The 21,168-nt window shown below is 42.8% G+C and overlaps 1 protein-coding gene across 2 annotated transcripts in view; it reads left to right on the top strand.

The window, feature by feature from the left end:
- ADRBK2 (adrenergic, beta, receptor kinase 2) overlaps positions 1-21,168 on the top strand; it is a 158,703-nt gene that overhangs the window by 122,808 nt on the left and 14,727 nt on the right. For both annotated transcript variants that reach the window (XM_011934849.1, XM_011934847.1), the window contains 4 exons: positions 3,103-3,197; positions 7,967-8,074; positions 15,776-15,842; positions 16,371-16,471. In XM_011934849.1, coding sequence (XP_011790239.1) covers positions 3,103-3,197; positions 7,967-8,074; positions 15,776-15,842; positions 16,371-16,471 — 371 coding nt within the window. The remainder of the gene's footprint in view (positions 1-3,102; positions 3,198-7,966; positions 8,075-15,775; positions 15,843-16,370; positions 16,472-21,168) is intronic.

Below are 21,168 nucleotides of genomic sequence, written 5' to 3'. Positions count from 1 at the left end.
GGGTTTTTTATCAGTTAAAATTTTATTGTATTTGCTTTGTCAAATATTTGTCTATATGGTCAGTTTGTTGTTGTTGTTGTTGTTGTTGTTTTGAGACGGAGTCTCTGTCACCCAGGCTGGAGTGCAGTGGCATGATCTCAGCTCACTGCTATCTCTGCCTTTCAGATTCAAGTGATTCTCCTGCCTCAGCCTCCCGAGTAGCAGGGATTACAGGTGTGTGCCACCACGCCTGGCTAATTTTTGTATTTTTAGTAGAGACGATTTCACCATGTCGACCAGGTTGGTCTCGAACTCCTGACCTCAAGTGATCCACCCACCTCAGCCTCCCAAAGTGCTGGGATTACAGACATGAGCCACTGTGCCCAGCCTATTTTTTTTTTGTCTATCCATAGAGCCATTTGTTAAGCTGTGTCTGTTGGATCACTCCATGGGTTGATTCATTTACTAGGATTTAAGTAATCAAAGCAGGTTAGCTGGTCCCATCTTGTGATGGCGGAACTAGGAGCTGAGCTGCCAGCCTGAGAATGGTGGCTTGGTTTTGCTGTCTTGTCCCTCCTGTCATTGCATTTAAATCTTCTCAATGTTTAAGTTTTCTCTGTAATGTTTAAATTGTTGCTAAACTACAGGAATGAAAGATAGGTATATAGACAAAGCAGAAGCGTAGTTTCCCTTTTTCTACTGAGTCCTGATTATTTAGGATGAGCATGATTTTTGTGTCCTTTAAATTAACATGCTTTGAATTAAATTCTGAATCTGATTCCAGGAGGTGATTTGCACTATCACCTTTCACAACACGGTGTGTTCTCTGAGAAGGAGATGCGGTTTTATGCCACTGAAATCATTCTGGGTCTGGAACACATGCACAATCGGTTTGTTGTCTACAGAGATTTGAAGGTGAGGATGGTTGACAGACTCATTCTGCATAGTAGGTATTGTGTGAATGGTCCTCTAGAAGTCCCCTTCTATTTCACAGAGTCCTGTCATTTTCCTCATCACCCTCGTCTCAGCCCTGATAAAGTCATTAGCTGTATGACATTTTATCTTCTCTAGACCAGACTCTGCAGGGACGGAGCACATGTCTGTGCCTGTCATTATTATAACCCTGGTGCCTACTACAGTGCCTGCTGCAACACATATGCTAAGCCAAACATTTTAGTTGATCAGTTAATGAAAAGCAGTTTAGGAGCCCTTTTGGTGTCACACATTTCATAATTAATTATAATTCAGTTAATGTTCACTAAGCAACTGATTTGGTCGTGGCTCTGTAAAGGTGGACATGTACAATGATGAATAAGCAAAGAACATATATTTTATGGGGCTTAGAAGCTGGTGAGCTAAGACATAGAATGGCTGAGTCATGACTCCTCCGAGGCAAGGTCTATCAGTGAATAGTGGATTGCCGACCAGCCTGCGGAATTCCTCCCAAAGGCCACCGTCAGAGCTTTACGTTATTTTGAGATTGTCTTAAAAATCACTGATAGAGTTTTAGATCCTTGAACTGTGTAACCTCCAACTGCTGTGCCCGGGTTTCTGTTCTTCTCCTCTGTAAGAGCTCACTCGCCTTGAAAGCAATGATATAGGAGTATTCTGAGTTTTTCCATTCCAGAACATGGTGCTTGGTCCTGGGTTTTACACGTGGGAGGGAGATAGAAGCTGGCTCAGGACGTCCATGGTGACACTCACCTAGTTGTATGGCCAACAGCCTGCAGGCAGGCATGGAGAGAAAGGAACCTTGACAAATTAATGATTGTGCAAACATAGAAATGCGTAAATAGTAATAAGAAAAATGATGGGACCGACAATTTCCCAATAGGCGAGAGGATTCCAGGAGAATGTGTTTGCCTCTCATTTCAGATGCCTTCTTGAATGAACCCACAGTGGCCAACTGAAATGTACAGATTATGTTCCTTCCTCTAGAGAGCTGAGATGCCGTGATTGGCTTTTGAAGATTACTTTCTAAGATATTATGAAAATTGTATTTTATTTCCAAGAATGTTTTTTTTTTTTACAAAATACTTTGTGAATTTTAAACCTTTCTATAAGGTTACAGAATTATTATTACTCCCTTAGTTTTCCTATAAGCATAAAGAAGAAAAATGTATTTTTATTGAATTAGAAATAACTAGACAATAGTTGGCCCTTGACATTTTATTTCCTTATGCGAGCTTTGCAGAAGAACAAAACACATGCTGAAGGCCCATGAAGCGCTATTGTAATACATTCTAATTTAAATCAATAACTGGTTTCTAATCATCTTTATGCTTTATTTTTATTTTCTAAGCTATTTGGAAGGCAGTGGTATTATTTAATTTCTATTCAAACTTAATTCTAGTCACTCATGATTATTCATGCTTCAGTTTTATAATAGCATGCCATTTATTTTTATTTCAAGCAAAACAGTAGTTGATCACCAGCAGAAAAATATTAAGATGCCTATAATTCAATGTATATCAGAGAGACTAGATTTGTTGTTCATGATTATGATGACTAAATCTAATCTTCATGGATACATTTTATCAGAGTTGTGGTCACAATTATATTTGGTCATTTGGTAGGGCCCTACGTTAATGATGTACTAATAAGCAGAAATGACATTTATTGGGATTAGTGTAGCACTATGGAATATTTTGATTGCTTAGGTCAGTGTTGATACATTCTTGGAAGCTTCCACTCTGTCCTGTGCTTCATGGCTTTACTCTTAGAAATCCTTGTGGTTCTCAGAAGCCCGGAAGCTGGTGGACTCACCTCCCGCCCTTGAGAGGCGCGCTGTTCTTTCTTCGCAGTGGTCCTTGGTACGGGAAAAGGAAATGCTTTTAGTGCTGATGAACTGTGGTCCCGACATTCCTGTGTTACGTGCCCCATGTTTCATTTTCTAATGAGTAGAATCCTCCGCCTCTATCGTTACCACTTTTCTGCTGAAGTTAAAATGAAAAATATTATTCTCAGTATCATGCCCTACTTCGATGTGATGGGATAAAGCTGTAATTTGTGTTTAGGAACAAGCTATGATAAAATAGTAAGATATCAGGTGTCTGCACTCAAAGTTCTCAAAGCCTCCATGGCATTTAGGACACTCTTAAAGATCATTCTCTTTCTGTTTAGCCAGCAAATATCCTCTTGGATGAGCACGGACACGCAAGGATCTCAGATCTTGGTCTTGCCTGCGATTTTTCCAAAAAGAAGCCTCATGCGAGCGTGTAAGTAATGCGTCAACTTCGGTTCACCATCATTTCTCTCATGCCCCTTCAAAGGCATGGCCATTTGTCACCCAAGAGAAATATAATTTCTCTTGCCAGTGGTGATTTTCAATATGTCAGGAAGATCCAACATCACAGGTTGTGGGAAAGGAGATAAGAACGGGGTGCCTTCCTCACTGTCTGCGGAGAGCAGGAATTAACCAACAGTGGAGCTGAACCTGCTCAGGGACCAGGGTAGCCTCTTGGCCTCTAAGAAACAATCAGGACCTCAGCAAGAAACCAGAATCCATGCTGCCTGTGTGACCCTAAAAGTCAGTCAGTTACTTAGTCTGTTAGTAATGGTAGTAATAAACCCCTCAAAGTTGTCCTAAGGATAAGTGAAAGAGACTGTACCTAGAAAGGCATCGAGGCAGCTGCGTAGATGTGGTCAAGGGAGGTCCTCGGAGCCAAGTTTCTGTCTTCATCTACTTTTCCTTCTTTTTCAAAAAGGCTTTTCTTCCTTTTTTTCGCTAAAGAGAAATTAGAAATATTTCTCTCTCTCTTTTTTAATTAAAGAAACAAATCATCTGCTTGCAGTTTAGGCTTTCACTGCAGGTCATATTGTTAGACTTGGGTCTTGCACCAGGTCCTCTACGTGATCACCCGGGGGGAACTCTTGAGGCCACAGCCCTCAGCCAGCACCTGACACCTCGGGGACACCAGACTGCTTCTGGGTGTGGCCCTGCTTGATCAGTGCAAATTGGCCCTGAACCGAGGACTTCTCTCTGTACTCAGAGTTGTTAAAAAGACAGCAAGACTAGTACAGTTTCAGCTCTGCAGAAACACCATGGAACATGCACTGGTTTTCATTTCTGTTTATTTGGTAGGCGATGATCTGGGTGGAAAGTATGAACACATGTACAGTTTGTGGAAAAGCAGACAACTTTTGCTTTATTTTGTCTTTTTAAATGTCTCCTCCTTAGCACTGAATCTTTTAAAATTACATCTTAAGCTAACATTCATCTCTGTGTTGAATGGTCTTGAAAAAAACTCCCAGTGGTCTCATTTCATGCATCTGTGCAGACAATAAACCACAGATCCTTCTCTTTGTGTAACTAGAAGTGGTTCTGAACTGCAATACTTTATGAAGGACTGCATTAAATCAGAATTGCCTTTTAAAGCTCTGATCAAATGTTAATAGTGAATAGCACTGTTTCTGTAAACATATTTCTCTTTTTCTACGGAATCTGGGATATGGTGATAAAAGCATTAGCATTTTGCTAGCACTTTACAATTATTAGGCCAGAACCTGTGGTCGTATAAGCTTCTCTCAGGGAGTTCATCAGATTCTTTTAAGAGAGTCATTTGAATTTTTAATGCCACAGCTATTTGGTACGCTAATTTTTTAGTTAGTATAGTCATAACTAAATATGAATCCAAGGATTCATAAGAAATACTCTTCCAGAGGAATTAACTTTCAGATATGGGGTTATTTCCTAGCAGGACCTAGTGCACTTTTTGCTATAATTCACATGTCAGCTGTGAATGGTGGGCTGTTCTTTTGCCTGCTCTGGAAAGCACAATGTTTGAAAAGCATCTGTAAAGAGGTAGGCCTGAGAAGGTTGGTTTCCATGTTTAAATAATGATCAGGAGGCCACTACTTTAAAAAGGTAAACGTACAATACAATTTTTTATTTTTTATTTTTTTGAGACAGGGTCTTGCTCTTTCCAAGACTGGAGTACAGTGGCGTGATCAGGGCTCACTGCAGCCTCCCCCTCCTGGGCCCAAGTGATCCTCCCACCTCGGCCTCCCAGGTAGCTGGGACCACAGTCATGTGCCCCTACATTCAGCTAATGTAAAAAAATATATATTTTATAAAGACGGGGTCTCCCTGTATTACCCAATCTGGTCTCCAGCTCCCGGACTCAAGCAACCCTCCCACTTTGGCCTCCCAAAGTGCTGGAATTACAGGTGTGAGCCACCACGCCCTGTCAAAATCCTGTACTTTTAAGTACAGGAGGCATTTTGTGGCTAGGAAAAAAGACTCTGGAGCCAACAGATCTGGGTTTGGGTTCCTCCTCCTGGTTGTGTAAGCCTCATTTTTCCCTTCTGTGAGGAGGAAAGGACAATGATATTTATCTCCTGTGATAGTTGTGAGGATTAAGTTAACTAAATAATTCAGCGAGTCTTCAACATTTGCTGCGTGCCAGCTGCTGGCGACGCCACTGTAAGACAGAGCTGACCCCTGACCTCCTGGAAGGAGCAGCCCTGAGAACTGCCCCCTAAGTGACCAGCATATGGAGTGGTGGCGGTACCAGCAGCATTCACTTTGTCTGAATATCCAGCTGTCCCAGTCGTGCATGTGTCATCCTTGTGGAAACCCCATAAATTATAGGTGTCACGATCCAATTTTTGTGGTATGGAACTTGAGGTTCAGAGAAATTAAGTAACTTGAACCAGGTCACCTGGCTGGTATGCCATGGGGCTGGAATTATAATCCAGTTCTGTCTGATTCCAAAGCCTGTACACTGTGTGGATGAACTCCCTGAGGCTTTGGCATGATCTATTTAGTACAAGACTGAAGATTTTAAGCCACAATTTCACCCTGAACTTGGTTTATCAGGTCTTTTCAAAGCTGTAGATGTGATTCTTAGACTTCATCTCGCGGCCGGCCCATCTCCAAAGTAGTATTGTAGTTGAGGTTTTTGATTTGAGCTTAGACTTAGTCCATTTAACGAAAGAATCGCAAATTATTGTAAACTAGAAGTTAACTGTGAAGTAGCCATGAAAAATCACAGGAGAACTTCTGGAGCTGAGCAGATTGTCAGTGACTAATTTGAGTACTAGCTTATTTTATCTAAGAACACAAAGCTGTGTCTCATGTCACAGTGTCTTAAAACGTCCAAGTGTTCGTTCAGTATTAATAGTAGTACAGATCTTTAGTGGAATGCGTCAGGAAGCATTAGCAGCTGGCCTATAGGCAGAATCAGAAAACCTCAGCTGCAGGCAGTCCAAGGTTGAGTTTTCGTTGTATCTGGTATAAGCATGGGGGACTGGTCTGCATTCTTTTCTTATTTATCCTGTAGATATCTATTGTAGATATCTTTCCATTCCAGAACTGTGACTTGATCTTAATAAAGTACAGATTACAAGGTCACCGGAAACGACTTTCCAGGCAACCCTGAAATTAAACCTTCCTGGAAAATGGCTTGGATGCCCCTCATAGAAATCTCCAGTGCTCTCATGGTGTGGTCTGATGGCCTTACACCGTCAGACTTTAGGTTCGGGCTGATTGAGCTTTCCAGAATGCTGGATTTGCCCTGATGGACCAACGCCCATCTTCACTATTTGATAAAACTCTCAAATACACCTCTTAGACAGAGAGTACTGGACCCAGTGATGACCTAGGCTCATTAGTGATCCAGGATCATTTATTCTGAGTAGATTCTCACTGTTGCTGAGTATAAGCAAATTAAAAATTCTTTTTTTTTTTGAGATTGAGTTTCACTCTTGTCACCCGGGCTAGATTGCAATGGCACGATCTCGGCTTACCACAACCTCTGTCTCCCAAGTTCAAGTGATTCTCCTGCCTCAACCTCCCGAGTAACTGGGATTACAGGCATGCGCCACCATGCCTGGCTAATTTTGTATTTTTAGTAGAGACAGGGTTTCTCCATGTTGGTCAGGCTGGTCTCAAACTCCCGACCTCAGGTGATCCATCTGCCTTGGCCTCCCAAAGTACTGGGATTAGAGGCATGAGCCACCACACAGGGCCTAAAAATTCTCACACTACGATAAGCACGGAGATGCAAATCCCCAACATGAATCCAGTTGCTGCTGTATGTGAGCCCATGATGTATATGCAGTGCTCACAGCAACCTGCGAGGTAGAGATGTCATCTGATTACCCATTTTACTGATGAAGAAAATTAATCGTGGATGAAGAGGTTGTAGGGCATACAACCTTTTGCCAGAGCCCTTTCAGGCTGCATCTTGGAAAGTTCCCCACCAGCTGCCTCGCGTGCTTCCTGCAGCAGCCGGGCAAGCTCAGCCCTTCAAGGAGGGGTGGAGAGGGCTAGAGCGGGAAGGGCTTTTGAGTTGCAGATGGTGCAGATTATATATAAAATGGTTGTCCTCTCAAGTGATTTTTCTCAACTTCCTGAAAATCATCTTCACATTTGCTTAGTGCTGAGTCCTTTGACCTTCTGCAGCTTTTGAAACCTGACACGTGATTTCGCCATCTTATGTACAACTGGGCTCATGTTCCTCCTTCTTCCCCATCCCCCTAGGGTCTGTTACTGACCACGACCAAGCCGATGCCCCTGCGAGCTCAGGTCCTCAGCACAACTGGCAGCACCACACAGAGGTGGATGTCTCCATGCCTTCAAGGTCCACAGCACCTCCGTGTGGTCGCCTGTTCATTGTCCGTTCTCTCTGCCCTTTCCCTGCCTCCCCCGACCCCACGCACCTCCACACAAGAGCTCCTGAAATGGCAGGAGAACCTTTGCTCTTCATAGCTGGAGTAGAGAAGGACTGATGAGAGCCCGAACTTGCATTTTACATATTTATTTCATATGCTTGTTTATGTTAACTCATATATGAGTGAAGGCAGAAAAGGTTGTTTTCCCATTGGATGTTCAGTGCATAGCCTTTGCAGTGAAGCACAACTGTCCCCTCTCCTTTGTTTACAGTCGCTGCCGTCTAACGAGTGACACCCGGACCTTGGGGTGCTGTGAGTGTTTTCTGAAGTGCGCATGCTCTGATAACTGTGTATCCTTCCTTCTCCCTAGTGGCACCCATGGGTACATGGCTCCCGAGGTGTTGCAGAAGGGGACGGCCTATGACAGCAGTGCCGACTGGTTCTCCCTGGGCTGCATGCTTTTCAAACTTCTGAGAGGGTGAGTGGAAAAGCATCCTTCTGCTGCTGTCCTCATGGCAGCAGGAGCTTGGATGAAGACTGAGGATATGTAGAAATGACTAGATGCTAATGTTATTTTAAATCACACAGTGATCTTTAAGCCACGTGCTAATCTGGAAGACTGTGTCTTAGAAGAGTGAAAGCTGCTTCCCCATAAGCTGCTAGATAAAAGCTTATGGCTTCGTATTTTTATTCTATACCATGTAGGAATCAGAATTCTTTTAAACCTAAAATTAGACTGCTTTGAATTTTTTTCTGTGATAAGCCACATTGTAGGAATAAGTATTGTTTTGAAATGTAGATAACTTAAAAAGGTAGAATAATTTTTTCCCTAGAAATTAAGTACTCATCATCTTGAGCGTTTACAGAATTTTGAGAGTTACCAAAAAAGGATGAAAACCCAAAGTAAACCTATTTTATTTTATTTTATTTGTTTTTGTTTTGTTTTGTTTTTAGACAAGGTCTTTCTGTATTGCCCGGCTGCAGTGCAGTGACACAAACATGGCTCACTGTAGCCTCGACCTCATAGGCTCAAGCAATCCTTCCACCTCAACCTCAGTCTCCTGAGTAGCTGGGACTACAGACACGCACCACCACACCTGGCTAATTTTTTAATTTTTTTAGAGATAAGGTCTTGCCATGTTGCCCAGGCTGGTCTCGAACTCCTGGCCTCAAGCCATCCTCCCACCTCAGCCTCCCAAAGTGCTGGGATTAAAGGCATAAGCCACCACACCTAGCGGGTAAACCCATTTTAAAAAGCTTGCATTTATTGGGGAAAATGCTGAAATTAATTTGTCTTTTAAAGCTAGTAGTATAGTTGGCCCTTGTTCTGAACTACCAAAGATGATGAAATAAAGTAGAAAAGATTATGAGAGGAAAGTACCCTCAAAATATGTTCTCATATGAAACACTTAACAATTATGTTAATGTTTCCATTAATTCTAAGACTTTTAGCCAATTTTAATGGAAAGCTTCAATTAAATTTTTTTATTCAGACTCATAAAGCATTTTACATTAAAATTTCCTAGTTAATGGTTTTCCTTTTAATATTTTCATATGAACACAGTCCTGATAGTTTGCTAAACGTTGCACCTTTCCATCAGAGAGCCTCAGTGAGCACCACTGCATTTTATTACATTTAGCACGTTCTGGAGAGAGGCTGAATTCCACATTCCCCCAAAACTAGATTCTGAGCACCCTCTGTTTTGTCAAGACTCTGATAATCCAGTTGTTCTCTGCTTTGCGTTCACTTGTGATCTAAAATTGTATTATTGCTTAGAAAGTCGGGTTCTGTTATTCCTTAATTGAATTATTGTATTTGTGGAGCCTGGATGGCTTTAATTCATGTCATCAGACTAGCTGACCTAATTAGAGAGTTTATCTAAGCAAACCAGAGAAAGCCATTTCCCCTATGAGATGCTGTTCTCCCCAGTGGAGTCGCTTCTATGCATATGGAGTGCATGAAGACACCCAGGAGGTCTTTATTTTGGATCTCTGCTGGAGATGTGGTTGGAGACAGACAGCCCCTACCTACAGAATTTGGAGCTGATAAAAAAAAAAAAAAAAAACCTCTGTGTAACAGCTGAACTGTTGAATGCAAAAATCAGCAGTAAAATCTGACAATCCCAGAAGCCTTGTATCTAGGACTTTGTGTACTTCTTTGTTTTGTGACTCTAGCTGTTAAAATGTCTGTGCATATAGGCTGGAGAGGATTTGGTGTAACACTACTTCACTTTTTACAAGACTGGAGGGTTTTGTTCAATAACTCTGTCTGCTCCAACAGTGTGGTTTGTGGCTAATAAAATGAATTCAGTCTTATTTCGCTATAATTCAGCTTTGGTGTACTGAACTGGAAGATATCAATTCCTTTGTGAAATCCTCCACCAGCCTTGATGGAAGCATTATGTTCAGTGGGGCTCCTGCTAAAAAGAGTCTTGACAGACAGGAAGACGTCCTGAGGATGGCTGTGAGGATGGGACGGATGGATGAGATGAATGGAGAGTGGTAAAATAGCTAGAAATGATGGCTTCTGTGGAAAGACAGAAAGAACTGAGTGCAGAACTTAGGGGAGCATATGGTTGACTCCAGCTGCCGGAAGGCCATCTTGTTGAAGGGATCATATGCATACTGTGTAACTCCAGAGGGATGCATTTTGAGGAGAAAAAAGATTGCAGTTTGATACAAGAATGTCCAGTCGTTTGAGCTACCCAATGAAGGAGGGTTCTGCCTCATGGATAGCAGGCTCCTTGTCACTGTCTGGTGACCATCGATTGATCCGGAAGCGGAAGGAATGTTTCCAGTGTGTGATAGATAGGATTAGATGAATCTCCCCCACTGGGATTTATTATCTCATGCCATTCCTCCTATTATTTATTCAGAAGTCACTCACAGGTAGGATATAGCACTGAAGCCAAAAAGCAGGAAACATTTTTGACTTAAGTGATTGAAATTAAATGTGATAAGCATTTAGAAAGGGGTAAGGAAGAAAGGGGTAAGGAAGGGAAAAAGGAGGAGAGAGGGAGGAAGGGAGGAAGGAGAGGGAGGGAGGAGGGAAGGTGAAAGGGAAGGAGGAAGGAAGGTGAAAGGGAGGAAGGAGAGGGAGGAAGGAAGGAAGAAGGGAGAGAGGAAGAGAGGCAGGGAGGGAGAAAGGGAGGGAAGGAAAGAGGAAGGAAGAAGAGGGAAGAGAGGGAGAAGAGGGAAGGAAGGAGGAAAGGGAGGGAGGGAAAGAAGGAAAGAAGGAGGGAAAGAAGGAAGGAAGAAAGCCGACCAGCCAGGAAGGGAGACACACAAAATCCTTGAGGGATAGGCAGTCCGGGAGAGTAGCTATTGATACACACACCGTATCAGGAGCTGGCCGAGCTGTGCTGACTTCGACAGTAGCGATGTGCTGGGAGCACAGACATGGGAGAAGCAATTCTAACCTGGAAGTGTTGGGTTGACCTCATGTGGGAGATGGTCTGTGGAGTAGATTTTGAAGATAGGTAGGATGACAATACAAAGCCTGGAAGCAGGGGAAATATCAGCTTTCTATGCTTCTCAAGAGGGAGGAAGTGCTGCGGGAGAAGGCTCAGATGGTTGGGTCAGCACTGGGAGGACCTCGGATGCAGTGCTGGGAAGTTTGACCTTTATCCTCTAGGCCCCGAGGCTGAAAGCTTTTCAGTGGAGCAGTGGCAGGGTTGGATGGCTTTTCAGTAAGATTATTCTGGAAGCAGCCCGGAGCAGTGGAGGGACTGAGACAGGGTGCAGGCAGAATGTGAGCAAAAGGCAATGAGCTTGCACAGCAGCCCTGGAACCTGACAGGAGCAAATGACACGACGGTATACCAGAGCTAGCATCCGTAATGCTTCAGTGTTTTCATGGGGTGTGTTTTGTTTTGTTTTGTTTTGTTTTGTAGATGGTTGGATATGGAAGGATAGGAGTTAAACATGGTGCAATTTAGATTCCAGATGATTGGGAGAATAACAATGTCATTACTAAAATCAGTGTCTGTAAATTTTCAGTGGTTCACGTGAAACTGAAGTGTCTGGAGGGCCTTTCAGGAGCAAAGCCCTGTGGCGAGGCGGGCAGGAGGTGGGACTGTGTGCAGGAGCCTTCACTGCCTCAGCTGTGAACAAGGGGATAATGCCACCTGTTCTACTTCCTCACAAAGTTGCATGTGGGAGAACCTCAGAAATCTGCCTCTCAGCCTCCTGTGCATTTTTCCTATGCTGTGTACAAGGGAGCCCCTGGCAGCTGTCTTTTCCCGGGTGCATGGAGCCTAAGAAATCATCTGAGTGGAGGAGGAGATTGACTAGGCAGGGTCTCCAAGGCACAGGCTTGGGCACAGTCCCCTCTGCATCCTGACACTCTCCTGGAGTGCTGTCCTCAACCCTGGGGGACACTGGGCAATGGCTGGAGGCATTCTTGGTCATCCTAACTTGGGGAGGGGCTGTTACTGGCATCCCCTAAGTAGAGGCCAAGGATGCTGCTCAACATCCTATGAGGCACAGGACAGCCCCTGCGACACCCCGACAAAGAATCATTTAGCCCTAAATGTCAACAGTGCCGAGGGTGAGGACCACTGCCCCAGAGCAAGTGTCCCTCCCTCCTCCCACAGCTGTGCAGTGAGGTTGAATCAGTGGCCACCAAGGAAGGGTCTTTCTATTTTCTCTTTATTTTATTTTATTTTGAGACAGAGTTTCGCTCTGTCGCCCAGGCTGGAGTGCAGTGGCGCAATCTCGGCTCACTGCAAGCTCTGCCTCCCGGGTTCACGCCATTCTCCTGCCTCAGCCTCCCAAGTAGCTGGGACTACAGGCGCCCGCCACCACGCCTGGCTAATTTTTTGTATTTTTAGTAGAGACGGGGTTTCACTGTGTTAGCCAGGATGGTCTCAATCTCCTGACCTCGTGATCCACCCGCCTCGGCCTCACAAAATGCTGGGATTACAGGCGTGAGCCACCGCGCCTGGCCGGTCTTTCTATTTTCTGTGATTTAATCCTCGTTGCTCTGACCAACATGTCCCCTTGCTTCGCCCAATGTGCCTCCTTGCTTCTGCTGAAACACTTTTCTGAACACTTCATTTTGTCTTCATCCCCTACAAGAATACTGCAAGGCACTTGGAGAAGGAGTCTGGATGGGAGAAAGTTGTCAAGGCTTGAGAAGACGTTTTGCGTCCCTGGACTCACAGTGATTGACTGAGCCACTCATATACCCCATCTTTGGGTGGTGGTCACTGCTGCTATTTCAGATGACTTTGTCAGATACTTAAGAGTGTCTGCGTATGAAGATGCGTCCATGGTGCAAATCTGTGTAGCTGCTATCATGATCTTCACCTAGATTTAAGATGTCTGTTAAGGAAATCAATTGATGTGACAGTGGCCTCGATCTTACGCTTGTCACTGTTGATTGTCTCCCTGTGGAGTTGTCAGACATGAGGAGAGAGCCTGGACAATGGCCTAGGGCGAACTGAGTGCTGCTGGCGCTATTGAGTTTGTTCCAGGCGGGCGAAAAAGGAAAGTTTATAAATATTTTGACAGCTACTGGCTTAGGTCTGAAATGTACATTTAATATAACACGCCATCTTTTGAGTATTTTAAAATTAACTTTTGATGTGAGAGTTTTTAATCACATAATTTTTTGAACCGATTGTTTCCCCATGAAAATGAAGTAGAGCTAACTGTGTGTGTGTAGGGGGGGTGTTTCCCCATCATTTATAACGTCCTGAACAATTTTCCAGCTCATTTAGGGGAAACGTGCAGCTGTTCCATTCTGTCTGTAGTTCAGAAAGCTACACTTGACCACAGGACATGTGAATTCTTTTCCCACAGCATTCCCTGATGCAGCCTGCATGTTGCATGGGAAGAGCTTGGCCGTGCCTTGTAAGCTATTGACAGGCCTGTTACTGTCTTCTATTTAAAGCGGCTGCATCAGGGAGCAGCTGCGATCACACAGAATCTGTGCGCACCACGTGCCTCGCTCAGAATGGAGATTATTACTATCATAGGTTTTCTTTAACGTTTTTCAAAATAGAAACCAAGTCTTTGGCTTTGTTCACAAAGAATAATCAAGAATACATTGGAAACAGATGTGCATCAAGATTTCAACTTGAAAGACCAAACTGTCTGAACATGGCAGCATAGAATTGAATAGCTGAAGAGCATTTTCTGATAATTTCTCTTGAGCCGGACATGGAATTGCTATATTTATAAATGGAATTTGTAGCAATGGGGCCCATGTGCTGGAAATGGTTTTGGCACCACTAACTTTAACTCTAAGTCCCCTCACAAGCCTCCCTGTGGTCTCATGAAAGACTTTAAATTTAGCACAGAGTGCTTGTGTCAGAACACAGCAGGCCGCAAGGACATGGGGACCAGATGCAGGAGTGGGGTCCTCTGGCTTTGCACGCAGGAGCCAGGTCTGAGGGATTTGTCAAAACACCAGGGGATCTTCCCTTAATCGCTTTTTATACGTTAAGGAACTTCGTGGGGTGGAAACAGCTAAGTGTCAAGCAGGGAGACTAAGGTTTTCATAAGATTTGATAAACTTTCATTCCTTTTCTCTGCAACTGTAAACACCTTAATATTTCCATGGATTTTCTATAAAATAATGATACAAGTATGTTTTTAAAAATTATAAAGAACAGATATTGTTTGCTTTTATAGCTGCTTTTTAAATGTGGTAATTATACATTTTTTCCTTGGAAATAAGGCAAAAAAGATTATTTCCAATCAAAATCTGTTTTAAAAGTTAAATGCTTGCTGGGTGCTAATTTACCTTGTTTTGATCTTTTTTTTTTTCCCCCAAATTAATGCTTTTAAGAGATGGCAATTAGTTTGTATTTCACTGCATGATATGGAAGGAAATAAAGGACTAGAGTGCCCTCTCTTGTACAAAAATAAAATTAAAGTGTTTCAGACAATAAGTGGTCTGAAATGTAATAATCTCAAAAGATAGTTCAATGTATAACCTAATTAATTCAGTAGGATGACCAGCTCAGTAGCAGTAAGTAGCAGTGCAAGATAAGTGGCATTTTCATTCTTTTTTAGAATCTCACTGATTTATGTGTTCAACATTCTAATCCATTTTATGGAGTTAATATTAAAATATTTTACATAATATCCTGCCTGCCTCAGATTATGTCATATATGCCTTATAAATAAATTTATACGATTACTACTTACCAGGCACATCTTGCTATAAGAAAACGCAATCATATCTGTCCCTTTAATCTTCAAAATGAAAAATCAACCACGGTATTCTAGTTTGCATATTTCATAGTGTCTTTTAATGATAAGATTTCCTTTGAAAACCAACTTCTCCAAAATTTTAAAAACATGAGAAAAAGTAATCTGTTTTACACAGTTCACCAAGTAGACATTCATTTCGTAAAGTAAGAGTTATCTTTATTAATTTCACCAGTGATTACTGTATTAGGTACCTACCGTGTACTGCCATTGTCTTGGCCACTTGCATAGATGTCACTTTACTTTTTCCCTTCACCACTTCTGTGAAGTATGCTGCTTGATCCCCGCTTTACAGATGAAGAATTGATACTGAAGGTTTCTATCTGGCTGACAGTCAGTAGACAGTCAAGTGACAACTTGAACCCAGCTTTTGTGACTCTGGAGTCTGGGGTTCTGCACAGGGAAAGCAGGAAGTATGCAGAGCTGTGGAGAATCTGCTGGTGCATGGTTAGTTTCTGTTTTCATCAAAAGGATGTATTACTTAAAATGACTGGTTTCTAGGGGTGAATCGTTTCATCTCCTTCATGTTTTGGTTCAACTGCTATTCCTTGGGCTGAGGGAACAATATCCATTTTCCTGAAAAATGTACATGAAAGTTATTGTTTAGCTCGAACTCTCATATGACAAATGTTATATAAATGACTTTTATTCTCATGATTACCTGTTGGCTGGTTGTATATCTTTTCTAATGATATTTCCATTGGGACAGCGCGTTTTAGGGCCACAAGTTCACTGAAGTGAGATTCAGGCAGTTCAAGTAAGGTACAAGTCTTTCTATTTTAGGACCTAACGTTTGTTCGCCAATTCTTCCATGGAAATGATAAATGTTTATGACTTTTGCATTTCTCCAGTTTTGAATGAATAGTGATAGGACATCATATTTTACCCAAATATTAGTAGTGATATGTGCTATTTCACCTGATGCCATATTTTAATAGAAAAATTCTTTATTTCTACAGTCACAGCCCTTTCAGACAACATAAAACCAAAGACAAGCATGAAATTGACCGAATGACACTCACCGTGGTAAGGGATTCAAAACTGTATTCTTGTCTGCATGGTAATTGTCATGCTTCGTTCCGTCAATAATAAAAAATGCTATTACATAAAATATTATAGGAAATATAAAATTATGTATAAACATAATAAAAATTTGCTTTCTTGAAACAACTGCAGATACAATTTCTAAAAGAATTTCTAGGAGAAAAATTAATGGAAATAGATGCCAAGGCAAAAATCAGGATTTACTAACAAACAATATGAGGAAGCTAAAGAAAATCGAGAACCAGAAGTAAAGAAATCAAAGAAAAGGAGAAATTGCTGAGATGCCAATGAATGAGAATGCCTTCTGGTTCTTCTGATCTGCCCCCAGACTCATTGATTTTGCAACTGATTAGTTACCTTTTTATGTGTCTATAGAGTAAATATTAATTCATAATGAGGCTGCAATTTTTAATACTATTGTTAGCCCAGTAATAGCCTTTAAATCTGGTTGAGTGTTAGGATACTGTTTCCATGAACGAATTTTTGAAATGTTACTCGTCTTTTCCCCAGAATGTGGAACTTCCAGACACCTTCTCTCCTGAACTGAAGTCCCTTTTGGAGGGCTTGCTTCAGCGAGACGTTAGCAAGCGGCTGGGCTGTCATGGAGGCGGGTAGGCCATTGTTCCTGCCTTTCGGTATCTTTACCAGAAGAGCAAAAGAGTGATTTTAAATACTGCCTATCAAAAGTCATCCCTAGTCATTAAAATCTTCCATTTTGATGTGAAAGGGGGAAAAAAAAACACATGGGAAATATACGTATATTGTCCTATGTGTTTCATAATTAAGAAGTTGAAGAAGTCACTCACTTTTTTACTTTATTTATTTTTGAGGTGGAGTCTTGCCCTGTCACCCAGGCTGGAGTGCAGTGGCGTGATCTCGGCTCACTGCAGCCTCCACCTCCTGGGGTTCAAGCAACTCTCCTGCCTCAGCCTCCTGAGTAGCTAGGACCACTGGTGTGTGCTACCATGCCTGGCTAATTTTTGTATTGTTAGTAGAGGCAGGGTTTTGCCATGTTGGCCAGGCTGGTCTCAAACTCCTGACCTCAGGTGATCCATCTGCCTTGGCCTCTAAAAGTGCTGGGATTATAGGCGTGAGGCACTGGGGCCAGCCCAGTTTTTAACTTTTAAAGATTGACCTTGTAGATGACAGAAATGAATTCTGATATTTTGTAGTCCATTTGTTTTTTAGTGATGGTTGTATTTGTGATTGTGGCAGTTTAACATTCTGATCAGATTCTCACATATTTCTCTCATGCAGAACTGAGTAACTGTGATCTAACACATGCTCACTATTCTCCTGCCCCAAAACACTCTGAACAGTAATATCTGGATTTCTTATAGAGAGGGACTTAAGACAGACCTTTCTCCTATATCCCTTTACCCCCAGGCTTGCTTGGCATGAGAAATAACTTTTAACTGTATATTACCTATATGTATATCATACATATGTGTATGTATTTTTAGTGTGCATATTATACATATAAGCATTTTACATAGATAGCTAAATAATGTACTTATATATGAGTATGTCCTTATTTATCAATTTGCAAAATTACCTATTCCTGCTATAATAGATGAAGATTTAGCTCACTCATTACCGTCTCTGTAGCCTTCCCTTCCTCCACCTCTCAAAAGTTGAAACACTATTTTGGGCTCCTCTTTTGCTTGCCTCTGTAGCTTTAAATTCTGTGCTTAACTCAGTCGTGCCTTTTTCCAACTATAAACAGTATCTAAGTTGAGGATTTTGACATTCCTGTCTTTCCTTGACTTCTTCTGTCTCATGTTCTTTCATGTTAATTTTTATTTTTAAGTTATCAAGATGATACTGCTTTCTATTCTGTGATCATAATCAATCTTTGTGCTTTGCATATAGGTTGATTTCAAAAGTTGCAAATGAAGAAAGGGTATTTATACTCTTATGGAATCAAAAATGTTGTTCATTACATGGTTTCTACTTAGCCTGGTAATAAACCTTAAGTTATCATAATCAATCTTTGTGCTTTGCATATAGGTTGATTTCAAAAGTTGCAAATGAAGAAAGGGTATTTATACTCTTATGGAATAAAAAATGTTGTTCATTACATGGTTTCTACTTAGCCTGGTAATAAACCTTAAGTTAGTTTTATATATATATATATATATATTATATATATATATATATAATATGATATATATATAAAATATGATATCACACACTCTCTCTCTCTCAGAACAGAATATGATAGTTGTGGACTTTGTTTTTCCCTGATGTTTCTTTCGGGAAGGACTCAGCCTGCAGCTGCAGTGAGACAGAGGTGCTCTATTTCTGCTGATTGGCATCATCTCACCCAACACTTCCCTCTCCAGTCTCCTGGTCTGAATCTGCCATTCACTCGATTCCCTGCCTCCTGCTATATTTAGGCTAGATATAGAATTCTAAGTAAATAATAATTTTCCCCCAGAACTTTGAAGCTCTTGCTTTATTGTGTACAAGCGAACAGTCAGTGCAGGTCATGAAGCTAGGTTACCACTCACGATGGCAGGCACATAGCATCCCTCGTGCTTGGAGACTTGTGCTCTTCAGCTTGGAGACCACCCTTACTTTACTTATTTGACGTTTATCCTCCTCTGTTTCTCATAGAACTCTTATTAGCCAGATGCTGGGATTCCTTTCTAGATTTGGGCCTCTGTGCTCCTGATCTTGTATATTATCTGTATCTTTGCTTTAATTCTTTGTTTTACTTGCCGGTAGCATACATTTTCCACCCTTTTATTCGTTTCTTTCTAAAAATCTTTAGCAGGTTTAATTTCTTAAAAGTAGAACCTTTCAGGGGTTTTACCCCATGTTAGAGTAAACACCTTGCTGCAGGTTTCTGGAGTTGGGTGTGGGGGAAGGAAATACAGTGGGTATGGGTGTGCATGTGTGTGCGTATGCAGCGCAATGCCCAGAGCTCCAGTCCTATGTCTCATCCCCCAGCCACACACACTGTGGTGAGCTGGAGCTCAGCATGCTGGCTCCGTCCCCAGGGCAGTAGCTCTGCCCTGCTTTGCTGTCAGTCACTACCCCTGTGTCAGCACCCCCTCTTGACTGCTGATGGCTCTCTCTCTCTCTCTCTCTCTGTCTCTCTCGTGGTGGATTTATTTTTCTAATATTTATTTTTACTTTTATTTTCATTTTTTATTTTTTTGAGATTGAGTCTCGCTCTGTTACCCAGGTTGGAGTGCAGTGGCATAGTCTTGGCTCACTGCAACACCTGCCTCCCAGGATCAAGTAATTCTCCTGCCTCAGCTTCCCAAGTAGCTGGGAATACAGGTGTGCACCACCACACCCAGCTAACTTTTGTATTTTTGGTAGAGACGGGGTTTCGCCATGTTGGCGAGGCTGGTCTTGAACTCCTGACCTCGAGTGATTTACCCGCCTTGGCCTCCCAAAGTGCTGGGATTACAGACATGAGTCACTGCATCCGGCCTATTTTTGTTTTTTAAAAGAGATAGTGTCTCACTCTGTCCCCGAGGCTGGAGTTCTATGGCATAATCATAGCTCACTCCAGCCCCAAACTCCTGGACTCAAGTAATCCTTTGGCCTCAGCCTCCCGAGTAGCTGGGGCCACAGGCCCACATTACCATGCCTGGTTAACATTTTTTTTTTTTTTAATAGAGAAGGGGTCTTGCTATGTTGCCCAGATGGGTCTTGAACTGCTGGCCTCAAGTGATCTTCCCCTCTTATCACCCAAAGAGCTAGGATTACAGGTGTGAGCCACCGTGCCTGGCTCCTGTGGTGGGTTTATATCTCCATATTGCTTTCCTGCCATTTCAGCGGTTATTGAGACTGTGTAAAGTTACATGCTTGCACGCAATCACTGGCTTGAACCAGAAACCTTCTTTCTGGGGCATTTCTAATTGCTTGGATATATGGAAGTAAAATTCTTATTTAGCTTACCACATTTAATGTGTGGACAATGATGGGTACAAAATGGAACCCACTAAGAAAATCACCGAAGTGTTTCCAGTAAAAACGCACAAGGAAAACAACTGACTTGGATCCCATTCCTTCATTCACTGTCTGTTTACTGGGCACACACTGATGCTACCCTATGAAGTGGCTGAGGCAGTGCACATGGTAGGCATGGCCCCTGCCTCCCTGAAGCTCATGCTGTGGGAAAGCCATGGTGTAGAAACATCGAGTAAGACAGGTCCAGGTAGTGCAAAGCAAGACTTTGGAGAGTTTTGAGCAGAGAAGTGGTGAGTTCATCGAAGATGATTTGGGCGCTGTATGAAGTGGGATGGGGCTGCAGGTGGGCAGGACTAGAGGTCAGAGGAGGAGGCATTAGAGCAGTTTAGGCAAGAGGTGCCAGGGCTCTGATGCCTCAGTGTTTCTGACAGGACGTCTATCCTTTCTTCCCTGCCCACAAATGCCGGTAGCACCCTGAGCAGGAATCACTACCCCTGGCTGGGCAGGGTGGCTCACGCCTGTAATACCAGTACTTTGGGAGGCCAAGGTGGGCGGATCACAAGGTCAGGAGTTTGAGACCAGCCTGACCAACATGGTGAAACCCTGTCTCTACTAAAAATACAATAATAATAATAAATAATAATAATAATAATACTTAGCTGGGCATGGTGGCACGTGCCTGTAATCCCAGCTACTCAGGAGGCTGAGGCAGGAGAATCGCTCGAACCCGAGAGGCGGAGGTTGCAGTGAGCTGAGATCACAGCACTGCACTCCAGCCTGGGTGACAGAGAGAGACTCCATCTCAAAAAATAAAAAATAATAATAAATAAATACATAAATAAAAATAAATTTAAAAAGAAAAGGAAGAAAAGAACCTAAGCGAGAGTCTCGTGAGGATGGGAGGTGGTAGGAAGTAGTCAGGTCTGGGTCTGGCCGAGGGCTGGCTGCGAAGCCTGAGGGAAGACAAGCATCCAGGACCATCCTGCCTGGGCCTGTGCAGGAGCAGTGCAGAGAGGGCTGCTTTAGACCTGCCTGCATCCTCTGAGTGGGCTGGGGAGTAGGAGTGTCCTGGAACACAGGGCACAGGTTGGTGCTTGGGATACAGATTGAGGAGTCCTATAAGGACACTCAAGCTCTGGGCTGGGCGAGATGCCCCAGGGACTGACTACAGAAGGGCCCCAAGAAGCAGCCTTGAGCTCTGTGACAGGATGTGGAGAGACCGTCAGTGGCATGTGCTAGGAGTGCTGCTCCCCGACGCAGGCTTTTCCTTGGAGTGTACAACTTTTTTTTTTTTTTTCCTGGAGACAGGTTCTCACTGTGTCACCCAGGCTGGAGTGCAGGGGCTCAAGCTCTGGGCTGGGCGAGATGCCCCAGGGAC

The sequence above is a fragment of the Colobus angolensis genome, unplaced genomic scaffold (assembly GCF_000951035.1).
Source record: "Colobus angolensis palliatus isolate OR3802 unplaced genomic scaffold, Cang.pa_1.0 Scaffold139, whole genome shotgun sequence".
In the NCBI taxonomy this organism is placed as follows: Eukaryota; Metazoa; Chordata; class Mammalia; order Primates; family Cercopithecidae; genus Colobus; species Colobus angolensis.
Note: the sequence above shows the minus strand (reverse complement) of the source record. Positions and strands in the feature narration are given on the sequence as shown.